Source organism: Pipistrellus hanaki (assembly GCF_964339955.1).
Source record: "Pipistrellus hanaki genome assembly, chromosome: 1".
NCBI lineage: Eukaryota > Metazoa > Chordata > Mammalia > Chiroptera > Vespertilionidae > Pipistrellus > Pipistrellus hanaki.
In genome coordinates this window covers 209,217,856-209,240,063 of record NC_140503.1, presented here as the reverse complement: position 1 = coordinate 209,240,063, position 22,208 = coordinate 209,217,856, and the positions used below count along the sequence as shown (strand labels likewise).

The 22,208-nt window shown below is 63.4% G+C and overlaps 2 protein-coding genes across 5 annotated transcripts in view; one reads left to right on the top strand and one right to left on the bottom strand.

The window, feature by feature from the left end:
- The window catches only part of LRPAP1 (LDL receptor related protein associated protein 1), a 229,491-nt gene that overhangs the window by 82,145 nt on the left and 125,138 nt on the right, over window positions 1–22,208 (bottom strand). The gene's annotated exons all lie outside the window — the stretch shown is intronic.
- The window catches only part of HTT (huntingtin), an 89,456-nt gene that overhangs the window by 60,384 nt on the left and 6,864 nt on the right, over window positions 1–22,208 (top strand). For all 4 annotated transcript variants that reach the window (XM_084903631.1, XM_084903630.1, XM_084903629.1 and 1 more), the window contains 18 exons: window positions 1,654–1,789; window positions 2,828–3,007; window positions 3,087–3,263; window positions 6,529–6,605; window positions 9,622–9,760; window positions 10,630–10,752; window positions 11,719–11,932; window positions 12,511–12,656; window positions 13,106–13,283; window positions 14,146–14,241; window positions 15,137–15,324; window positions 16,233–16,359; window positions 17,922–18,022; window positions 18,751–18,905; window positions 19,292–19,431; window positions 20,445–20,527; window positions 21,205–21,335; window positions 21,415–21,544. In XM_084903631.1, coding sequence (XP_084759757.1) covers window positions 1,654–1,789; window positions 2,828–3,007; window positions 3,087–3,263; window positions 6,529–6,605; window positions 9,622–9,760; window positions 10,630–10,752; window positions 11,719–11,932; window positions 12,511–12,656; window positions 13,106–13,283; window positions 14,146–14,241; window positions 15,137–15,324; window positions 16,233–16,359; window positions 17,922–18,022; window positions 18,751–18,905; window positions 19,292–19,431; window positions 20,445–20,527; window positions 21,205–21,335; window positions 21,415–21,544 — 2,521 coding nt within the window. The remainder of the gene's footprint in view (window positions 1–1,653; window positions 1,790–2,827; window positions 3,008–3,086; window positions 3,264–6,528; window positions 6,606–9,621; window positions 9,761–10,629; window positions 10,753–11,718; window positions 11,933–12,510; window positions 12,657–13,105; window positions 13,284–14,145; window positions 14,242–15,136; window positions 15,325–16,232; window positions 16,360–17,921; window positions 18,023–18,750; window positions 18,906–19,291; window positions 19,432–20,444; window positions 20,528–21,204; window positions 21,336–21,414; window positions 21,545–22,208) is intronic.

Sequence of the window (22,208 nt, the reverse complement as noted above, 5' to 3'; positions counted from 1 at the left end):
GGGACTTTTCCGGGGTAAGCCTAACTTCTAGGCCCCCCTCACTCAGACATTTGATTTGTACTCACACGGAGACAAAAGCTTTGACGCTCCTGCCCCCCGCGGAGTCCTCAGGGCGGTGTTTCTGGAAGCTGTGGGCGCACAGCGGGGAGCACGCGCTGCAGGAGGAGGCTGCGGGCGGCGGGGTGGGGGAGACCAGCCGTGTGCGTCGGCGGCCACTTGGCCGCATGCGCAGGCGCTGAACACGCTCTGTGCCCCATGGAGGCGCACGGGAGCGGGAGCAGCTCTGCGGCCCACGATCGTGAGGTCTGCTCCTGTGGCTCTGGGACTCGCACAGCCTTAGCATTCTGTACCTCTGCGAGTGAAGTTTGCAGACGATCTAATGGAAGGCTGCAGAGTCGTGTTTCTCCTCACAGATCACCTTCAGCATTCTTGTTAGAAACACGTCCTCTCTGTGTTTCGTTACCTGGCGCTCTTGTCAGGCGTCAGCTGGGCGTGTGCCTGGCTTCCTCTCCTGACTCCATGTCCGTCTGTCCCCGGCAGTCCCGCCCGGGAGGCCTGCTCTTCCTCTCGGATGGCCTTGGCTCTCCTGCTGCCTCTACGTTCCTCCGTCAGTGCCTTAGGGCAGTGTTTTTCAACCTTTTTTGGGCAAAGGCACACTTGTTTCATGAAAAAAATCACGAGGCACACCACCATTAGAAAATGTTAAAAAATTTAACTTTGTGCCTATATTGACTATATATAAAGTAATTCTCTTGAATAGGAATCAAATAAACACAAAGAAAGTATTTTATAATTACTTTATTATGAAATATTAAGTAAACAAAATAGTGAAAAATTATAAAATTCTTGTCTTGTCTGCACCTACGGCACACCAGGCAACATCTGGCGGCACACTAATGTGCCGCGGAACAGCGGTCGAAAAACGCTGCCTTAGGGTCCGGCTCTCGGCTGGCGCATAGGCCCGCGGGGCGGACTGGGACCGCAATGACTGGGGTGAATTTGGGGGAATTGCCATCTCAACGATCCTGAGTCGTTCGGTCTTTGGACATGGCCTGCCCATTTGTTTGGGTCTTTCATTTGCCACATGTTGTGTTTGCAGTAAGTAAGTGTCACACACATCTTACAGGCTTTGTGACGCACTCTGAGATTTCCTTTTCCCGTGGCGCGTGGTCACCCGCAGCCAGGAGGTGCTTTGTGTGCTGCCTCCTGTGTGGAGGCCTTACTCAACTCGCACAGAGCCCCGGGGCCTTCCTGTGGCTCCTTAGGGATGCTGCTGTGGCCCCGCCACCTCTGGCGCTAAGGAGGTTTCTGTGGGCACAGGCTCTTCGGGCACCCTAGGGCTGTGTGCCGCCTGGCACTGGGTGGGAGTAGGGACCTGAGGTCTTGCGTGGGCAGCCTCGTGGACGGAGCTGGGGCCGCAGCCAGCAAGCTGGGATCAGTGAGCTTGCCGTCGGCACTGCCGTTCTCTGCCTGCGAGTCCTCGCCGGTTCCTATCGGTGCCTCACTGAGCTCGGGCCCCCAGGAGCCTGTCTCGCCCATCTCCCCTGTGGCAGCTCCCAGTCCTGCTTCAGGACAGGACCAGGCCTCCACTGCAGTGCTGGACAGCGAGCGCTGCCGCCAGAAACCTGTCATTGTACCTGTCACTCCTTCCAGACGGCGCAGTCTGTCCACCACGAAGTCACTCAGCCCCCAGATGCCTGGAGAGGAGGACTCCCAGCCGGCGTCCCAGCTGATGTGCAACAGAGAAATCGTCCGGCAAGGCGCGCTCATCCTCTTCTGTGATTACGTTGTAAGTGTGGACGCGCGAGGGGGCGGGGACGGAGAACGTGGCCAGTGGCGCTCTGCTGCCTGCCTGCCGCCGGCCGGCCCAAGTCCCGCTTCACGTGCAGTCCTGCTGACAGCAGGGAAGCCAGGCGTGGCCGCTGGTCACAAGCTTCCACACGTGTCTGTGGGGGGTCACTCGGCACCGCTTGTCGGCTGCTGCGTCCAGTTGGGGTGTTGGGCCGTCTTGTCACGGCGAGGGCCTCAATGGAACAATAACGATAAGGACAATAGAAGCTGGGTGCGGGCCGGAGTGGGTCCCCGTAACAGTTATTTGTCAGCTGTAGAGCAGGTGCTGGATGTTCATTGCTGCCTTTGAAATAGGGTTCTGTTTGAACCAATCGAATGGTATGCTAAGGCCGCTCAACCGCTCGCTGTGACATACACTAACCACCAGGGGCAGACACTCAACGCAGGAGCTGTCCCCTGGTGGTCAGTGTGCTCCCACGGGGAGCCCCACTCAGCCACAGGCCGGGCTGACAGCTGGCGGTCAGTGACTCACCTCCGCTGCAGCGCTGAGGATGTCCCACTGCACAGGCCAGGCTGAGGGAAACCTCCATCCACCGCATCCCATCCCCAGTGCACAAATGTCCACTGGGCCTCTGGTGATCCACAACGACCCTTTCCGGGTCCGTTCATAGTTTGGACTCAGGAATTCTACCGAAACTGTGACTGTGGCAGGGAGTCCTCTCCCCACTGACTTACGGAAGGGAGAAAGCCTGGAGCCTGGGGAGCGGGTGGTGTGGATGCCGTCCGGCTCGGGCAGGCCCTGAGGGCAGCGCTCACCACTTCTGCCGCTGATGCCCCGGCCCACGCGCTCCTCCTCCAGCACCGGCTGGAGTCCCGGGGTCTCACCGGAGCGGTCTCGGCGCAGCCTGTGCGTGGGGGGACAGGCTCTGTAAGGCGAGCCCCTCCTGGTCCGTCACCGGTGGGCAGGACTGCACGCTGGCCTGCCTGTGGCTCCGGCCACCTCCCGGCCTGGGGCGAGCGCTGGCTCTCTCCGCAGTGCCAGAACCTGCACGACTCCGAGCACCTGACCTGGCTCGTCGTGAACCACGTCCAGGACCTGATCAGCCTGTCGCACGAGCCGCCCGTGCAGGACTTCATCAGCGCCGTGCACCGCAGCGCCGCCGCCAGCGGCCTCTTCCTGCAGGCCATCCAGTCCCGCGGCGAGAACCTCTCGGCCGTAAGTCCCTCTCCGGGGCGGTGCCGGCGGCCTGTCGCTGTCGGTGACGGCGTCACTGCCGCCTTCTCTCTCCCCGCAGCCCACCACTCTGAGGAAGACCCTGCAGTGCCTGGAGGGCATCCACCTGAGCCAGTCGGGGGCCGTGCTGACGCTGTACGTGGACAAGCTGCTGTGCACCCCGTTCCGCGTGCTGGCTCGCATGGTCGACACCCTCGCGTGTCGCCGCGTGGAGATGCTTCTGGCTGCAAACTTACAGGTACTGAGCCCATGCGTGGCTTCCGGGAAACCCAACAAGTGGGCCCGTCGGCCGAGTTTTCTCCACAGCACGTTCTCCACGTGGCCTGGCAGAAGCCACGGCCCTGTGCCTGTGTGAGTGGTTGTTCTCGTTTGTCTGACACGGCATGGGTGCGTCTTATCCCTTCTCCTAGTCTGTCCTTGCTCCGACAGATGCACCGTGCATGCCCTCTTGTGAGCATGGACACTGGCTCAGCGTGTCCTCTGTGTGAGCGAGGGCTCAGCGTGTCCTCTGTGTGAGCGAGGGTGGGGGCTCAGCGTGTCCTCTGTGTGAGTGAGGGCTCAGCGTGTCCTCTGTGTGAGCGAGGGCGAGGGCTCAGCATGTCCTCTGTGTGAGCGAGGGCTCAGCGTGTCCTCTGTGTGAGTGAGGGCGGGGGCTCAGCGTGTCCTCTGTGTGAGTGAGGGCGAGGGCTCAGCGTGTCCTCTGTGTGAGCGAGGGCTCAGCGTGTCCTCTGTGTGAGTGAGGGTGGGGGCTCAGCGTGTCCTCTGTGTGAGCGAGGGCTCAGCGTGTCCTCTGTGTGAGCGAGGGCGAGGGCTCAGCGTGTCCTCTGTGTGAGCGAGGGCTCAGCGTGTCCTCTGTGTGAGTGAGGGCGGGGGCTCAGCGTGTCCTCTGTGTGAGTGAGGGCGAGGGCTCAGCGTGTCCTCTGTGTGAGCGAGGGCTCAGCATGTCCTCTGTGTGAGTGAGGGCTCAGCGTGTCCTCTGTGTAAGTGAGGGTGGGGGCTCAGCGTGTCCTCTGTGTGAGCGAGGGTGGGGGCTCAGCGTGTCCTCTGTGTGAGCAAGGGCTTAGCGTGTCCTCTGTGTGAGCGAGGGTGGGGGCTCAGCGTGTCCTCTGTGTGAGGGCGGACTCAGCGTGTCCTCTGTGTGAGTGAGGGTGAGGGCTCAGCGTGTCCTCTGTGTGAGTGAGGGCTCAGCGTGTCCTCTGTGTGAGTGAGGGTGGGGGCTGAGCGTGTCCTCTGTGTGAGCGAGGGTGGGGGCTCAGCGTGTCCTCTGTGTGATCAAGGGCTTAGCGTGTCCTCTGTGTGAGCGAGGGCTCAGCGTGTCCTCTGTGTGAGCGAGGGCTCAGCGTGTCCTCTGTGTGAGCGAGGGCTCAGCGTGTCTTCTGTGTGAGCAAGGGCGGGGGCTCAGCGTGTCCTCTGTGTGAGCGAGGGCTCAGCGTGTCCTCTGTGTGAGCGAGGGCGGGGGCTCAGCGTGTCCTCTGTGTGAGCGAGGGCTTAGCGTGTCCTCTGTGTGAGCGGGGGCTCAGCGTGTACTCTGTGTGAGCGAGGGCTCAGCGTGTCCTCTGTGTGAGTGAGGGCTTAGCGTGTCCTCTGTGTGAGCGGGGGCTCAGCGTGTCCTCTGTGTGAGCGAGGGTGGGGGCTCAGCGTGTCCTCTGTGTGAGCGAGGGCGGGGGCTCAGCGTGTCCTCTGTGTGAGCGAGGGCTCAGCGTGTCCTCTGTGTGAGCGAGGGCGGGGGCTCAGCGTGTCCTCTGTGTGAGCGAGGGCTCAGCATGTCCTCTGTGTGAGTGAGGGTGGGGGCTCAGCGTGTCCTCTGTGTGAGCGAGGGCGGGGGCTCAGCGTGTCCTCTGTGTGAGCGAGGGCTCAGCGTGTCCTCTGTGTGAGCGAGGGCTCAGCATGTCCTCTGTTTGAGTGAGGGTGGGGGCTCAGCGTGTCCTCTGTGTGAGCGAGGGCGGGGGCTCAGCGTGTCCTCTGTGTGAGCGAGGGCTCAGCATGTCCTCTGTGTGAGCGAGGGTGGGGGCTCAGCGTGTCCTCTGTGTGAGCGAGGGTGGGGGCTCAGCGTGTCCTCTGTGTGAGCAAGGGCTTAGCGTGTCCTCTGTGTGAGCGACGGTGGGGGCTCAGCGTGTCCTCTGTGTGAGCGAGGGCTCAGCGTGTCCTCTGTGTGAGCGAGGGCTCAGCGTGTCCTCTGTGTGAGCGAGGGTGGGGGCTCAGCGTGTCCTCTGTGTGAGCGAGGGCTCAGCGTGTCCTCTGTGTGAGCGAGGGCTCAGCGTGTCCTCTGTGTGAGCGAGGGCTCAGCGTGTCCTCTGTGTGAGTGAGGGCGAGGGCTCAGTGTGTCCTCTGTGTGAGTGAGGGCGGGGGCTCAGCGTGTCCTCTGTGTGAGTGAGGGCGGGGGCTCAGCGTGTCCTCTGTGTGAGTGAGGGCGGGGGCTCAGCGTGTCCTCTGTGTGAGTGAGGGTGAGGGCTCAGCGTGTCCTCTGTGTGAGCGAATGTGGGGGCTCAGCGTGTCCTCTGTGTGAGCGAGGGCGAGGGCTCAGCGTGTCCTCTGTGTGAGCGAGGGCTCAGCGTGTCCTCTGTGTGAGCGAGGGCGGGGGCTCAGCGTGTCCTCTGTGTGAGTGAGGGCGGGGGCTCAGCGTGTCCTCTGTGTGAGTGAGGGCGGGGGCTCAGTGTGTCCTCTGTGTGAGTGAGGGCGAGGGCTCAGCCTGTCCTCTGTGTGAGCGAGGGCTCAGCGTGTCTTCTGTGTGAGTGAGGGCGGGGGCTCAGCGTGTCCTCTGTGTGAGTGAGGGCGAGGGCTCAGCGTGTCCTCTGTGTGAGTGAGGGGCTCAGCGTGTCCTCTGTGTGAGCGAGGGCTCAGCGTGTCCTCTGTGTGAGTGAGGGCGGGGGCTCAGCGTGTCCTCTGTGTGAGCGAGGGCTCAGCGTGTCCTCTGTGTGAGTGAGGGGCTCAGCGTGTCCTCTGTGTGAGTGAGGGCGGGGGCTCAGCGTGTCCTCTGTGTGAGTGAGGGCGGGGGCTCAGCGTGTCCTCTGTGTGAGTGAGGGCGAGGGCTCAGCGTGTCCTCTGTGTGAGTGAGGGTGGGGGCTCAGCGTGTCCTCTGTGTGAGTGAGGGCTCAGCGTGTCCTCTGTGTGAGTGAGGGCGGAGGCTCAGCGTGTCCTCTGTGTGAGTGAGGGCTCAGCGTGTCCTCTGTGTGAGTGAGGGCGGAGGCTCAGCGTGTCCTCTGTGTGAGTGAGGGCGAGGGCTCAGTGTGTCCTCTGTGTGAGCGAGGGTGGGGGCTCAGCGTGTCCTCTGTGTGAGCGAGGGCTCAGCGTGTCCTCTGTGTGAGTGAGGGCTCAGCGTGTCCTCTGTGTGAGGGAGGGCGGACTCAGCGTGTCCTCTGCGTGAGCGAGGGCACTGGCTCAGCGTGTCCTCTGTGTGAGTGAGGGCTCAGCGTGTCCTCTGTGTGAGCGAGGGCGGGCTCAGCATGTCTTCTGTGTGATGAGTGTGGGCTCGCGTGGTGCCATCTGACGTGTCCTGTCTCCAGAGCAGCGTGGCGCAGCTGCCGGTGGAAGAGCTGATCCGGATCCAGGAGCACCTTCAGAGCCGTGGGCTCGCACACAGGTAGGCCAGAGCCGGGCCCTCCTGGGGTGAGGCTTAGATCGTGAGGACGGACGAGAGGTGTGCTTCCCGGGGACTGTGCAGGGCCTGGTGGGGATCCGCCTGCCTCAGGCACGGGCCTCGCCGTGCAGCAGTCAGGAAGGCTGGCGGGATGCTCTGCTGCTCTGCGGGGGGGGGCTCCCCTGCCCTGGGGGGCTTCCCTGTCGGCAGCGGAGGGAGCTGCACTCCCAGCTGTCGCACAGGTCACAGCACCTCCTCTGATGGCTGGGAGCACTTCCGATCAGAGCGGCCTGAGCCAGCCCTGGGCTGCGCCTTGATCCGTCTTCCCTCCTGTGAGCTGTGGGCCTCCTCACTTGCTTGCCAAGTTGTGGAGCCTCCGCCGGGAGTTAGGGCATCTCTTTACGAATGGGCTCCTCGTGGCTGCCAAGCATGGGGGCAGCTTCCCCTTCCTGTGTGAGTGAGGTGGCGGGAAGGAGTGTGGTGTGAGGTGGCGGGAAGGAGTGTGGTGTGAGGCGGCGGGAAGGAGTGTGGGTGTGAATGGGGTGGCGGGAAGGAGTGTGGGTGTGAATGAGGCGGAGAGGAAGGAGTGGTTGTGAATGGGGTGGTGGGAAGGAGTGTGGTGTGAATGAGGCGGAGAGGAAGGAGTGGGTGTGAATGGGGTGGTGGGAAGGAGTGTGGGTGTGAATGAGGCGGAGAGGAAGGAGTGGGTGTGAATGGGGTGGAGAGGAAGGAGTGTGGGTGTGAATGGGGTGGAGAGGAAGGAGTGTGGGTGTGATTGGAGTGGAGAGGAAGGAGTGGGTGTGAATGGGGTGGCAGGGAAGGAGTGTGGTGTGAATGAGGCGGAGAGGAAGGAGTGCGTGTGAATGGGGTGGAGAGGAAGGAGTGTGGTGTGAATGAGGCAGAGAGGAAGGAGTGGGTGTGAATGGGGTGGTGGGAAGAAGTGTGGTGTGAATGAGGCAGAGAGGAAGGAGTGGGTGTGAATGGGGTGGAAAGGAAGGAGTGTGGGTGTGAATGGGACGGCGGGAAGGAGTGTGGGTGTGAATAGGGCGGAGAGGAAGGAGTGGTTGTGAATGGGGTGGTGGGAAGGAGTGTGGTGTGAATGAGGCGGAGAGGAAGGAGTGGGTGTGAATGGGGTGGTGGGAAGGAGTGTGGGTGTGAATGAGGCGGAGAGGAAGGAGTGGGTGTGAATGGGGTGGAGAGGAAGGAGTGTGGGTGTGAATGGGGTGGAGAAGAAGGAGTGTGGGTGTGATTGGAGTGGAGAGGAAGGAGTGGGTGTGAATGGGGTGGCAGGGAAGGAGTGTGGTGTGAATGAGGCGGAGAGGAAGGAGTGCGTGTGAATGGGGTGGAGAGGAAGGAGTGTGGTGTGAATGAGGCAGAGAGGAAGGAGTGGGTGTGAATGGGGTGGTGGGAAGGAGTGTGGTGTGAATGAGGCAGAGAGGAAGGAGTGGGTGTGAATGGGGTGGAAAGGAAGGAGTGTGGGTGTGAATGGGACGGCAGGAAGGAGTGTGGGTGTGAATAGGGCAGAGAGGAAGGAGTGTGGTGTGAATGAGGCGGAGAGGAAGGAGTGGGTGTGAATGGGGTGGTGGGAAGGAGTGTGGTGTGAATGAGGCGGAGAGGAAGGAGTGGGTGTGAATGGGGTGGAAAGGAAGGAGTGTGGGTGTGAATGGGACGGCGGGAAGGAGTGTGGGTGTGAATAGGGCGGAGAGGAAGGAGTGTGGGTGTGAATGGGGTGGAGAGGAAGGAGTGGGTGTGAATGGGGTGGAAAGGAAGGAGTGTGGGTGTGAATGGGACGGCGGGAAGGAGTGTGGGTGTGAATAGGGCGGAGAGGAAGGAGTGTGGGTGTGAATGGGGTGGAGAGGAAGGAGTGTGGTGTGAGTGAGGTGGTGGGAAAGGAGTGTGGGAGTGAATGGGCGGCGGGAAGGAGTGTGGGTGTGAATGGGCGGCGGGAAGGAGTGTGGGTGTGAATGAGGCAGAGAGGAAGGAGTGTGGTGTGAATGGGGTGGAGAGGAAGGAGTGTGGGTGTGAATGGGGCGGTGGTAAGGAGTGTGGGTGTGAATGGGGAGGCAGGAAGGAGTGTGGGTGTGAATGGGGCGGCGGGAAGGAGTGTGGGTGTTAATGGGGAGGCGGGAAGGAGTGTGGGAGTGAATGGGGCGGTGGTAAGGAGTGTGGGTGTGAATGGGGAGGCAGGAAGGAGTGTGGGTGTGAATGGGGCGGTGGTAAGGAGTGTGGGTGTGAATGGGGAGGCAGGAAGGAGTGTGGGTGTGAATGGGGCGGCGGGAAGGAATGTGGGTGTGAATGGGGAGGCGGGAAGGAGTGTGGGAGTGAATGGGGCGGCGGGAAGGAGTGTGGGTGTGAATGGGGAGGCGGGAAGGAGTGTGGGAGTGAATGGGGCGGCGGGAAGGAGTGTGGGTGTGAATGGGGAGGCGGGAAGGAGTGTGGGTGTGAATGGGGAGGCAGGAAGGAGTGTGGGTGTGAATGGGGCGGCGGGAAGGAGTGTGGGTGTGAATGGGGAGGCGGGAAGGAGTGTGGGAGTGAATGGGCGGTGGGAAGGAGTGTGGGTGTGAATGGGCAGTGGGGAAGGAGTGTGGTGTGAGTGAGGTGGTGGGAAAGGAGTGTGGTGTAAATGGGACTGTGGGGAAGGAGTGTGATGTGAGGTGGCTGGAAAGGAGTGTGGGAGTGAATGAGGCGGAGAGGAAGGAATGTGGGAGTGAATGGGCGGTGGGAAGGAGTGTGGGTGTGAATGGGGCGGAGAGGAAGGAGTGTGGTGTGAGTGAGGCGGCGGGAAGAAGTGTGGTGTGAGTGGGGTGGTGGGAAAGGAGTGTGGTGTGAATGAGGTGGTGGGAATCCTGGCGGGTGGGGCTGCGGTCCTGGAAAGGAAACAGGTCTGGCTTGGCACCACAACTGTTTGAGTGTTGGTCAGGATCAGTCTGAAGCTAGTGTGGGTCACGGGCACGCGGCTTTAAGAGGCTCTGCTGCTTCCTCCATGGCGGGTGTCTAACCCACGTGTGGTTGGTTCCAGACACCAAAGGCTCTACTCGCTGCTGGACCGGCTGCGCCTTGCCACTGCCCCGGGCTCCCGAGGCCCCTGTCCTCCGGCCACGTCCCACCCGCTTGATGGGGTGGGGTCCCTGGCGCTCGAGACAGTGATCCCAGACAAGGTGAGTGTCCACGCGTATGTGACGTGCGGCCCAGGCGGCACTGAGTGTGCAGTGCTGGTTCGGGCTGGAGGGCTCCCAGCAGCCCCCGGCCTGCCCCGCCTGCCAGCCCTGCACATGGCCGTCATGCCCACGCTGCCCGAGGTCCAGCCCGTCAGCAGGGCTGGGGTGAGAAAGGAAGCGCTGACGTAGGGTTCTCCTGGTGGGGTGTTGGGGGTGTCGTGAGAGGAGCAGGTGTTGGGGGGCTGCATCCACACGCCTGCACAGGCCTTCCACCACAGGCCCACTGGCCGCCCCCTCTCCTTAGTCTGCTGGCCTCCTGCCCGTGGAGCCCACCGCCCAGGGCCTCGTGCCCCATCCTCACTGCTCCACGCACTCCTCAGACCTCAGACCAGCTTGGGGGCCTTGGTGCTCTGCTTTCCTGGGGATTTCAGTTTAGGTGTGAGCTGGATTTACAAACCAGCCCGGGCATCACAGGACAGCGACCGCTGTGCTCAGGTGCGATGGGCTGAGCGTGTCTGCTGTGCTGGCCTGGCGGGGAGGGGTGCAAAGCTGCCTCCCCAGTGGGAGATGGTACAGGTCTGAGGCTGAGGCACGGGGCCTGCGACCCCCGGTGCTGTCGCCGAGTTTGAAGGACAGTGGCCGTTCGCCGGGCGAGGGGAAGGCATGGGTGTCTGGATAGGTTCAGAGCACGCTTCAGGGCAGCCTCTGGTTGGGAGCCGTCTGCCTACCCATCCAGGGTCCCTGTTACAGAATCGCAGCCAACAGTCCGCGGCCACTGCCCTCTGGTCTGGGCAGGGCAAGAGCCTGTTCCCAGCAGATGGAAGCCTAGTAGCTCTTCCCCCTGCAGTGACCTCCCTGTGTCTCCCCAGGACTGGTACGTGCGCCTGGTCAAGTCCCAGTGCTGGACGAGGTCTGACTCGGCGCTGCTGGAAGGGGCGGAGCTGGTGAATGGGCTCCCGCCAGGTGACATGAGCGCCTTCCTGCGGCACCCGGTACGTGCGAGTCCCTGCCCTGTGGCTCCGCCGCCCCCTCGCCGGTCCCGGCAGCAGCAGGCCGTGTGCTCTCACGTCTGCCTCGTGGCCAGGCCTCGAGTCCAGGCACTCGGGACAGTGCTCCCGCCCCGTCAGCAGGGGCCCGGGCGGGTGGCAGAGGCTGACGGTGAGTGAGGAGCACCCCAAGGCCATCTCCAGGCGCTCTGTGACGAGGCTGCTTTGGCACAGGCAGGAGCCGGGCCAGTCAGCTGGCGGAAGCCGTTCTGAGACCCGTTCTGTGAAGGCTGGCTGCTGAATGTCCTATTTGCTTAATGACCAATTGGTGGGACTTTTTAAATGAGTCATTGGACTTTCGCAGCTTTAAAGGTCCTGGCTGTGAGACAGGCTTGGTTCGGGCTACTGACGGTGACAGAGGCGTTTCTGAGTATTAACTGGAGATTGGCATTCTACCTGGAAATGGCCCAAAGGAACCCTTACTTAAAGATTGGCGAAGTAATGCAAATCGCAGCGCCATATGGAGCGCTTTTTGTCCAGCCAAAATTGTGGCATTTATATGGTATGTTGATTTTATTTCAGCTGTTTTTGGACATAACCCACCTTTTTCAGACTTTGGGTGTGCTAAAGTGCTTCCTTGGTCTGGATGGCACAGCAGTTCGATATGTGTCTCTGTCGTTAAAGTTCCACCACACTGCACTTCTGATTTCAAATAAACCTGCAACTTCTATCAAATAAACCTGCAGGCATGATAAATGAAAATACTTCTTTAAAATTAAACCGCCCCAGAGAGACCAGACGTGTAGGTCACTGAGCAGAGGTGGAAGGGCTTGTTTGTAACAGATGCAGCATATTCATAGCGTTTTTATGGCTGCTACTCTGTGTGCCTCGGGCACTTTCTCATTGTCCTCTTCCTGCTGTCCCTGCCTGATTAACGCTTGTAATTGTCGGACCTTCAATGCCCTGATGCAGGAGTTCAACGTCAGCCTGCTAGCCCCGTGCCTGGGCCTGGGCGTGCAGGAAATTGCCGGAGGCCGGAAGAGCGCCCTCTTTGAAGCAGCGCGCGAGGCGACGCTGGACCGGGTGGCCAGCGCGGTGCAGCCGCTGCCCGCTGCCCACCAGGCGTTCCCACCCTCCCTGCCCGCGGAGCCCACCGCCTACTGGAGCCAGTTGAACAATCTGTTTGGTAATTAAAGTAAAAGTGTCTCTTTAATTTATTTATTTGAGTTTTAAACTTGGTTTTTAGGGAGAGAGAGAGAAACATCTATGTGAAATCGAGTCATTAGTCAGCTGCCTCTGGCATGATCCACAACGGGGGATCGAGCCTGCAGCCCAGGCTGTGCCCCGACGGGAATCGAACCAGCAACCTTTCGGTGCACGTGATGACACCCAAGCAGCCACGCCGCACTGGCCAGGGCTAAAGTGTCTTTTACTTTTTAAAGCGCTGCAGCGCTGGGACCTGCTTTGCAGAGTAAACACGCAGCAAGTGCTGCTGCTCTAACCGAAGCGTTGACAGGAGTGACTGGGACGGCACCGGGTCCCCAGCCCCGCACGTCTTTGGACATGCGGGCCCCTCTGCTGGTCGTTGGCCCGGCGCTGGCCTGAGCCCTGGAGGCGCTGCGACAGCCGGGATGCGGTCCCGGGGCTCACACAGGCGGGAGGGCCCGGCAGCTGCCGAGGAGCCGCGCCTCCGCAGCGGCCGGCCTGCCTGCCTCTCTGCGGCAGCTTGTGCCCGTTCCGTCCCCCACGAAGCCTCTGTTTCAGGGGACGCTGGGGTGTACGGCTCCCTGACCACGCTGGCCCGCGCCCTGGCCCAGTACCTGCTGCTGTTCCCCAAGCTGCCCGGCCACCTGCACCTTCCCCCGGAGAAGGAGAGGGACACTGTGAAGTTCGTGGTCATGACCCTGGAGGTGAGAGGCGCTCGGAGCAGGGGAAGGCGCTGTCACGTGACAGGGCGCAGGGCTAGAGGTCCCCAGCGAGGACGTGGCCGCTCTGGCGTTTGAAGCTCTCTGGAGCGCGTGCCCTCAGATCAGTGCCCTTGGCCGCCAGGCGGCGAGGCCAGCGCTGTCTGCGGAAGGCCTGGCCTGGCGGGGGGCGGGGGGGGGAAGGCTTCCGAGGGGAGCCCGCCGTGCCGGAGGGAAAGGCAGCAGGTCCGGCGGGTCCTGGCCGAGGGGAGCGGGCCTGGTGGGAGCCGCTGCCAGGACTGACCGGGAGTGGGAATGCGGCCCACCCTCTGGGAGGGAGGGCTGTGGGGTCCCGCTGGCCTCTGGGCCTCGACGGTTCCTTGGCCCCGGGGCTGCCTGCTCCCAGACACCGCGGCAGGAGGGACGGCCCCGCGCTGACGTGGGCCTCCCCGCAGGCGCTGGCCTGGCACCTGATCCACGAGCAGATCCCGCTGAGTGTGGACCTGCAGGCGGGCCTGGACTGCTGCTGCCTGGCCCTGCAGCTGCCCGGCCTGCGGCGCCTGCTGGCCTCCCCCGAGATGGTAACTCACGCCTGCTCCCTCGTCCACTGCGTCCGCCTCATCCTGGAAGCCAGTGAGTGTCGCTCCACGGGCTGTCCGTGGACACGGAACAGGTCATGAGCTCCCCAGTCTCACAGGCATTGGTTGTGCGCCTGCGTTAGGAAGGGGGTGTGGAGGTGGTAAACGGGTCTTGCTTGGTCTTCACAGGACGTGACGTGAACTTGCTCTCTGGTCACTGGGTTAGGCCTCGGAGCCCCAGCTCCTGCAGAAACGCTTGTACCTCCCCGTCTCTAGCGACTGGCCCCGCTGACGGCCCCACCTCAGGCCTCAGCGGCGGCGGCGGCCCAGCTGCCTGGGACAGAATGCCAGCTCTGTGCTGCATGGGCCAGCGGCTGTCAGTGACAATGAGTTATTCTTTCCCAGGGACGTGTCCTCAGCGAGGGTGGCTAGCCAGGGTCTTTAACAAATGGGGCGCTCTGGCTTTACATGTGGGAGGGTGTTTGAAGCTTTGTGTTTTTAAATTGAACATTATAGAGTGCGTTTTGAAGTTTCATTGTTTAAATTGTTTTCATCTGTGCATTTGTAGTCAGCTTGGAAAGGAAGGTCCAGGGAGCAGTGTTTAAGCCAGGCTCCGGGGCCGCAGTGCCTCTGGCAGCAGTGAACCCTGGGCGCCCCAGGAGACCTCCGGGGGTGGGGGGGCAGCGGCAGCAGAAACGGGGGGGTCGGGGCCCAGGAGCCTGTCTGCCTGCGCTGCAGGTTGGCCAAGACGTTGGTACTGAGGTCTGGTGTTGCCTGGAACGGTCCGCATTGATTCCGGGATGTCTAGGCCTTGTGGGCATCGTCTGTCACTGCGTGTTGAGAGCTGCATGACGGACGCGTGAATGAATGCTGGGAAGGGTGTTGGCAGTCCTTCCACGTGTCCTTTCCTGATGCAGTTGTGGTGCAGCCCGGGGACCAGCTTCTCAGCCTGGAAAGGAGGACAGACTCCCGGAAGGCCGCCCGGGCGGATGGCGGGGTCTCACTCACACAGAGTAAGTGTCAGGCCGTGTTCGGGGCTTGGAAGTCATTAACAGAAGACATTAAAGTGGCAAACGTGGGCCCTTGAAGGTGAACGTAGCGGGTCCCATTGCTCATCCCAACATGGAAAGGCCGTTTGGGCCCTGGCCGGTGTGTCCCCCCCTCCATCCTTCCTCCCCTCCATCTTCCCTTCCTCCCCTCTTCCAGCCTCCCTTCCTCCGTCCTCTCCTCCACCCGCCCTCCATCCTGGCTCTGTTCTCTGTGCACTTATGTCTCACCTCAGACTCTGGCCCCGTGTGGGCAGGGAGTATGTTTCTCTGTGTGTTCTCACTTGTACTTGACCATGGGGTGTGTGTAGAGTGATGGGTGAATGAGTACAAACACCAAAGAACTTGCAGCTAGTGGAAATACCCTCCGGAACGTTAGCTAGCCTGAGTGTCCATCAGCCATCTAGCTTGCTGGATTTTTAAATGAAAACTCCTGCTCTTCCTACAGAAACAGGAAGCCCACATCCCATCACTTAGCCCTATTCTACACTCGGGCACACACCTCGACTCTGCACGCACTTTCTCCTGAGCGTGGTGCGAGGCCGGGCGGGGGAGGGCTTCTGGACGGAGGGGCTCCTTGTCACCAGCCTCCAGGGCCCAGACCATTCGAGTCCTGCACTGGGGTCAGGCCGGATGCCGCCAGCAGTGGCCGGCAGTGTTGGGCGGGCGGTGCGGGGCAGGGCCCGAGACAGGAGACCAGGCTGGCGCGGGGTAGCTGAGCCCGAGCTGCAGTCTGTAGGTCCTCAGGGACCAGCCAGAGGTCTGGGGGTGCCCCTTTCTGGGGTGGGGCGTGCCTTCTCCCTGGGAGGCTGGGAGGTCAGGAGGTTGGGGGCCCATCCTCTTACCCGCGGTGTTGGTTCAGGCCCCGAGTGTGTCCCAGCGGCCTGCAGGGCGGTGGCCGAGCTGGTGGAGGCCCTGCCGTCTGTGCTGGCCTTGGGGCACGAGCGGAACAGCAGCACGCCCGCCTTCCTCACGCCTGTGCTCCGGAGCATCGTGGTCAGCCTGGCCCGCCTGCCCCTCGTCAACAGCTACACACGCATCCCCCCGCTGGTGAGTGCGGCCGGCCCTGGCGGGTTCGGGGACCCCATCGGGCCAGCTCGGCTGTCGCCTTGGGTGGCCTGGTGCCTCGGGAAGTCCTGACCCTGCCTGGTTCCCTCGGCCTGGCGTGCAGCTGGGGTTGCAGCAAGGCTGGCCTTTCTGAAGGAGGCGCAGGGAGCTGGCCACATAGGCCCGCCCCTGGGTGAACCCGCCCCTGGGGATCCTGTCCCTGGGGGGTCCTGTCCCTGTGAGCCCGCCTGTCCCTGGGGGAGCCCGCCTGTCCCTGTGAGCCCGTCTGTCCCTGTGAGCCCGCCTGTCCCTGGGGGAGCCCGCCTGTCCCTGGGGGAGCCCGCCTGTCCCTGTGAGCCCGTCTGTCCCTGTGAGCCCGCCTGTCCGGGGGAGCCCGCCTGTCCGGGGGAGCCCGCCTGTCCCTGTGAGCCCGCCTGTCCCTGTGAGCCCGCCTGTCCCTGTGAGCCCGCCTGTCCCTGGTGAGCCCGCCTGTCCCTGGGGGAGCCGGTCTGTCCCTGTGAGCCCGCCTGTCCCTGTGAGCCCGCCTGTCCCTGTGAGCCCGCCTGTCCCTGTGAGCCCGCCCTGGGGGAGCCGGTCTGATCTGGGTGAGCCCGCCTGTCCCTGTGAGCCCATCTGTCCCTGTGAGCCCGCCTGTCCCTGTGAGCCCGCCTGTCCCTGTGAGCCCGCCTGTCCCTGGGGGAGCCGGTCTGTCCCTGTGAGCCCGCCTGTCCCTGGGGAGCCCGCCTGTCCCTGGGGGAGCCGGTCTGATCTGGGTGAGCTCGCCCCTGGGGGAGCCGGAGCAGCCATTCTGCTCTGGGCCGTGCTGGTTCTGTCCGAGGCCGGGAGGGCGGCTGTGACCCTGCGCTGGGGCCCGGGGACTGGAGCTCAGCGACTTCGTTCCACCCTCTCAGGTCTGGAAGCTCGGGTGGTCGCCCACGCCGGGAGGGGATTTCGGCACAGCCTTCCCCGAGATCCCTGTGGAGTTCCTCCAGGAGAAGGAAGTCTTCAAAGAGTTCATCTACCGCATCAACACGCTGGGTAGGCGGGGCCCTCGCGACCGCACAGCGCTCGGTCCCCGTCCGGGAGCGTGCTCTGCACCTCTGGCCCGTGAGGTCTAGGCGCCTGCCCGCGGGAAGCATTCTGCGTGCACACAACTCACCGTGGGAACTTCACCCACATGTCTGCGTGAACGCTTAGTCCCGAGTGTCCATGTGTCCGTTGTTGGAAGTCGGGTTGGTACCTGGTGGTTGGTATGGAGGGCGGAATCCGGTCTCGGCAGGAGGCACCCGCCAGCTGGGACGGGGATTGTCCCTGTTCCCTCGTGGTCACTGACACCGCCTCGTGTGCAGCACGGGCAGGGGTGTGTGGAGCCACCGTGGCAGATGCGGAGGAGGCAGCCTGCTGAGGGGGCCGGGCTCTGAGTGGGCAGGCCGTCCAGCTCGGCCCAGCTCTGCCATCGGGACTGAGCGGGCCCTGCCGCCTGCAGCCTTCTCAGCGCCCTGCGCACGGCACACGGCTCAGCGACCGGGCGGCTGCTTCTGTCCCCTTCGATGGCGCAGGCGTGACCTGCTCAGGGTCGAGAGGGCGGTGCTGAGTGAGGGGCAGGAGTGTCTCAGGAGTCCGGCTGGCACCTGCGGGCACCAGCAAGCTCACCCTTGGTCCCTGTGGTGCCTACTGCCGCGGGCTTCTGCTGATGTGGCACTGACCTTGGTCCTGAAGGTTCCGTCAGCAGACACCTCGTTGGTCTGCATCCCTTTTAGTCCCAGGACGATGAGCCCACTCAGGCGATGCGGACTGAGGAGCATGGGGTGCCCCCTGGGCAGTCCCTCCCCGTCCTCGCAGATGGCAGCGTGGCCTCCCAGCCTCCCAGCCCCCTCCGGGCTGCCTGTGCGTGACTGTCAGTCGGACCTCGGCCCGGCAGTCCTGCGGCCAGCTCTGCCCCGCCTTCGCTCGTGCTCCTCTTCTCTGTGTGACCCGGCCTCTGTTCCTCCCTGTGGCAATGCCCATACACGTCTGCCATCTTTGCATCCAGGTGTGGGTGTCTGACCCACATCTCAGTCCGTCCGTCTCCCTCTCTTCCAGCGCGGAGACCCTGTCACTGCCGCCCCAGCAGGTGCTGAGGGGCGTGGAGCGCAGCTCTCGGGCGTGCCCTGCCCAGACTGCGTTCCTTTCTGACCCGAGCTCTGCCTCCCGTCAGCAGCCGAGCTGGGCGGGCTCACGGCACACGCTGACCCCGGGGCCGTCCCGGCCGTGGTGTGCCCAGTGTGTCCGGGAGCTCAGTCCGAGTGGGACTTTCGGCCCCTTTCCACTTGGCCACTCCTGCCAGGCGGGGTCAGGAGAGCGCCGACGGACACACACACACACACACACACACACACACGCCCCACTGCCAGGGCAGCACGCGGACGTGTGTGCTGTGTCCGCGCTGGAGGGCGGGCGCCGCGGGGTCCCTGTGTTGCAGACCTGCCGAGGCTGAGGCAGCTGCTGGTCGTGACCTGGGCACTGCCCACTCCAGTAGAGCCGGCGGCCCCGCTGTGTCCTCACGTCGGATCGTGGGAGGAGTGGGTGACCCTCTGTCTCACGTAACGTTTGCATCACAGGGTGGACCAGCCGCACGCAGTTCGAGGAAACGTGGGCCACCCTCCTGGGCGTCCTGGTGACCCAGCCCCTCGTGCTGGAGCAGGAGGAGAGCCCCCCGGAGGTGAGGCGCCGCACAGGGGGGCAGCAAGCTCGCGTTCCCGGCTCTCCTTCCTTTTAAGAGGAGCCAGGCTGCGTCTAGACTGATGCTCCGGAGCAGAGCCCATCTCCCGCTGTCGGTGCGGCCTGGCCGCATGTGGGCGCTCGGAGCCCAGTGCGTTAGGCGCTGGGTCAGTAACTCCTGACTCGGCGCAGAGTTAAGTCAGAAGGAAAGGGCGCTTGAGGCCCAGCCGAGGCCCATGCTCATCCACCTTGACCGTCTCGCACAGACCTCCCAGGCTTCTGCGCGTAGGCTGAGTATTGACCCGATATTGGGAAAGGCCGCCATTGGGCCAGGCAAAGCCCAGGGCAGGGAGCGTGCTGGGCCCTCAGGCCCTGTTCTGGCAGGAGGTGGCGTGACGCGGAGGGGACAGATCGCAGCCATCCACACGCCTGCGGTCTGCGCGTCGAAGCTGGCGGGGGGTCGTGTGCTAAGTTCTCCAGTCGGTGCTGAATGTCAGTGGTTCCTGCTCGGAGCTGTGCCTGAGGGAGACCTTGCTCTGAGCTGTGGACATTCGTCCGTTAGATGTGTTTCCAGTGACCGGTGTGGGGGCTGTGCTGGGTGCAGGCAGACACGTCAGTCCCCCTGGCACTCAGGCTCCTTCCGCCAGCCCCATGGTCTGTGTGCAGGTGGCCAAGGTCGTGCTTGGTGTCTGGCTGCTCGTGACGTGATCACATGTGGGCTCTTTCCAGGAAGACACGGAGAGGACCCAGATCCACGTCCTGGCCGTGCAGGCCATCACCTCCCTCGTGCTGAGCGCGATGACCGTGCCCGTGGCCGGCAACCCCGCCGTGAGCTGCTTGGAGCAGCAGCCCCGGAACAAGCCCCTGAAAGCGCTCGACACCAGGTCTGCCCGCGCTGCCGTGTGTCCGGGGCCAACGTGGTGGGCCTAGAGGCGCCCTCTACCCCCCACCCTGGGGCCAGCAGCTACCGGCCCTTTCGTTTGTTGCTGGGACTGAAAAGCAAAGTGCTGTGCATGTTGCTGCAAGAGGCGCATGTGCTAAAGTGACTGAGCATCCGCCGTGGACGCGGCCTGCGGTGGCGGGGCCACTGGCTAGCAGGCAGGAGCCAGCCGGCCGCAGGTGGCTGCCGGGCTCAGCAGGAGTCGCGGGCGGCGTGTGGTGCAGGGGCCTCTCCTTTAGGAAACGCCGGGGGGGGGGGGGGGGGGGTCCTGGCGTCGCTCACGTCTACAGTGTTAAAGGAATGAAAGTTTAACCTTTGTCCCGGTTCTAGGTTTGGGCGGAAGCTGAGCGTGATCCGAGGAATTGTAGAGCAAGAAATCCAAGCAATGGTGTCGAAGAGGGAGAACATCGCCACCCATCACCTGTACCAGGCGTGGGACCCCGTCCCCTCTCTGTCTCCAGCTGCCACAGGTACCCGTAGGGAGGGGCCGGCACACTGGCACAGCGGTGGGCAGACCGGCTGGGACCTCGTGAGCTGCCCGGGCCATGGCAGTGCCCGCATAAGCCTCTGGAATTAAAAGCCAGGCAGCAAACAGTCAAGAGAAAGAGACATTTGGGGCATTTCTTTGTTTTTGTTGGTCTCGGAGAGGAAGGGATGGGAAGAGAGAAACACTATGGTGAGAGAGGAGCATCTGTCAGATGCCTCCTGCACGCCCCATGGCGGGGGTCAAGCCTGTAACCCAGGCATGTGCCCTGACCAGGAATCAAACTGGTGACCTCCTGGTTCATAGGTCGACGCTCAACCACTGAGCCGCACCAGCCTGGCTGGGGTTCTCTCAGGCGCACTTTTCGATGCTGGTGCTCGGTGTTCCGGGCTAGTCTTCCTGACCCCTGGGCTGTGGGAGCTGTTGGGTCCTCCAGTTTCCGTCCTGAGCCTTAGCTGTGGGCTCCGTGGGCTATGCTATGTGCCGTGTGCCGTGTGCGCTCCGACCTTGGGCGAGAGTCAGCTAAGTGTGCCTGGTCCCTTGGGGGTCTCGGCTGGAAGGGGAGAGGCGGCGAGGAGCAGCCGCTGCAGGTGTGCGCAGAGCACGTGCTTCCAGGAGGGAGGTTTTGGGGGGGCGGGCAGGTGGTACCCACCAGCGTGAAGTGCGGGCTCAGGTGGCCTGGGCCTCGGAAGGAAGCGAGGGGCGGGGGAGACGGTGAGTGGGGGCACTGCCCACACCCTGCCCGGGGGCGCGGCTGTGCTGTCCTCCGGGCCCAGGCCCCTGACGGGCTGCCGACTCCTCCACAGCTGCAGACCCGGCTGTGCCGCTCCGCCAGCCAGTGCCCGTGGAGCCAGAGCCGGTGCCTCCGGGAGAGAGGGGCCCGCACTGCCTCGGCCCCGCCAGCTGCCTGCTGTGAAGGGACAGAAGTGCCCAGGCCGCCAGGGCACTCGCTGTGCCTCGCCAGGCTTGGCGACAGCTCTGATATCCTGTCGCCCGCAGGTGCCCTCATCAGCCACGACAAGCTGCTGCTGCAGACCAACCCTGAGCGGGAGCTGGGCAGCATGGGCTACCAGCTGGGCCAGGTCAGCGCCCCGTCCCCGCCCTCCGCCCTTCGTGCTCCGCCCTCCGCCCCCTGCCCTCCGCCCTCCGCCCGGGCCAACCGCCCTCAGGAGCAGAGTTACACGCATTTAGCAGAGGGTCCTGTTATGGCACTTACGGCGTCTGTCCTGAGGAGGGCGTGGGTGTCTTAGGAGTCGGTAACGTAGGTGCATGTGAGCAGGGCAGAGTGTGAGGTGACAGGGAAGGGAGGGCAGCGTGTCCCAGCCCCGTGCTGCTGGGGGGTTGCTGTCACTGGTCCTTGATTGGAAAAATGGGGGCCATTGCGTACATGGCAGGGAGCAGTGGGACCCTGAGTTGGCAGCGTTGGTCCCGCAGTGGCTGTTCTCCCTCAGCGTGTCTCCGTCACGCAGAAAGCCCGGCTCCCAGCACTCCCCTCCTGTCAGGGCGTCCGTTTTGAAGGCAGAGCTTTCTGAAGGCCCTCCCTCCCCCCAACCCCCTGGTCTGCCTGAGCAGGCCCTACCAGGTGGCAGGCCCCACAGAGGTCAGAATCCCGGGCCACACCTGCCGCCCTGAGCCCCGGGACCCTGCGCTGACCCACCCTCATGCTGACCCGCCCTGCGCTGACCCCCCTCGCACTGACCCCCTCATGCTGACCCGGCCCGCGCTGACTCCCCTCGCGCTGACCCGGGACTGCCTGCAGGTGTCCATCCACTCGGTGTGGCTGGGGAGCAGCATCACGCCCCTGAGGGAGGAGGAGTGGGACGAGGAGGAGGAGGAGGAGCCCGACGTCCCCACGCCCTCATCGCCGCCCACGTCGCCCGTCAGCTCCAGGTCCCGCCTCCGGCTGAGCCTCGGGTTCTCGGGGGTCAGGAGGACGGGGCCTGCGATGACCTGGGTGTGTGCTCCGCAGGAAGCACCGGGCCGGCGTGGACATCCACTCCTGCTCCCAGTTCCTGCTGGAGCTGTACAGCCGCTGGCTCCTGCCGTCCAGTTCCGGCCGGAGGATCCCCGTCATCCTCATCAGCGAAGTGGTGCGATCTGTGAGTTCCCCTCGCCCGTCCTAGATAGACATACATGTACACGCACGCACAGCACGCACATGCACACACACACATGCGCAGTGTCGTCTCTGGGAGCCTAAGGAGACTTCTCAGGCCGCGCAGGAGCAGCTGTCTGCCTGATCCCCCCACGGCAGGCAGATGCCCGAGGGCAGTGGTGGAGTCGTTGCGACACCACCATCCAAGGCTGGGGCTCCCCCTTGTCCATAGGGGTCTCCCTGGGGCCGGCTCACAGGCCCCCACGCCCTCTGAGAAGCACACCCACACGCCCCTCCAAGAAGCACCATCTTGCGGTTTTCATTCTCACACTGTTGGTCTCAGAGCTCCTGTAGGGTCTTCACCTGATGGGGGAACCCCGAGCCTGTTGTGGGGTCCGTCTGTCAGTGTTCACAGCATCGGGAACCGCGTTTGAGGAGCTGTTCGTTTTTGTTGTTAGTCCTCACCCGAGGACATGTTTAGAGAGGGGAGGGGCGAGAGAGAGCAACATCCGTGATGAGAGAAGCGCGGGTCTCCTGCCTGCAACCCCAGGCCTGTGCCTGGCTGGGCACGCAGCTGTGACCCGGACCATAGCTGATGCTCAGACACGGAGCCCCCAGCGGGCCAGTGCTCCTTTCAGACGTACCGTGAGGAGCCGAGCCTTCGGCAG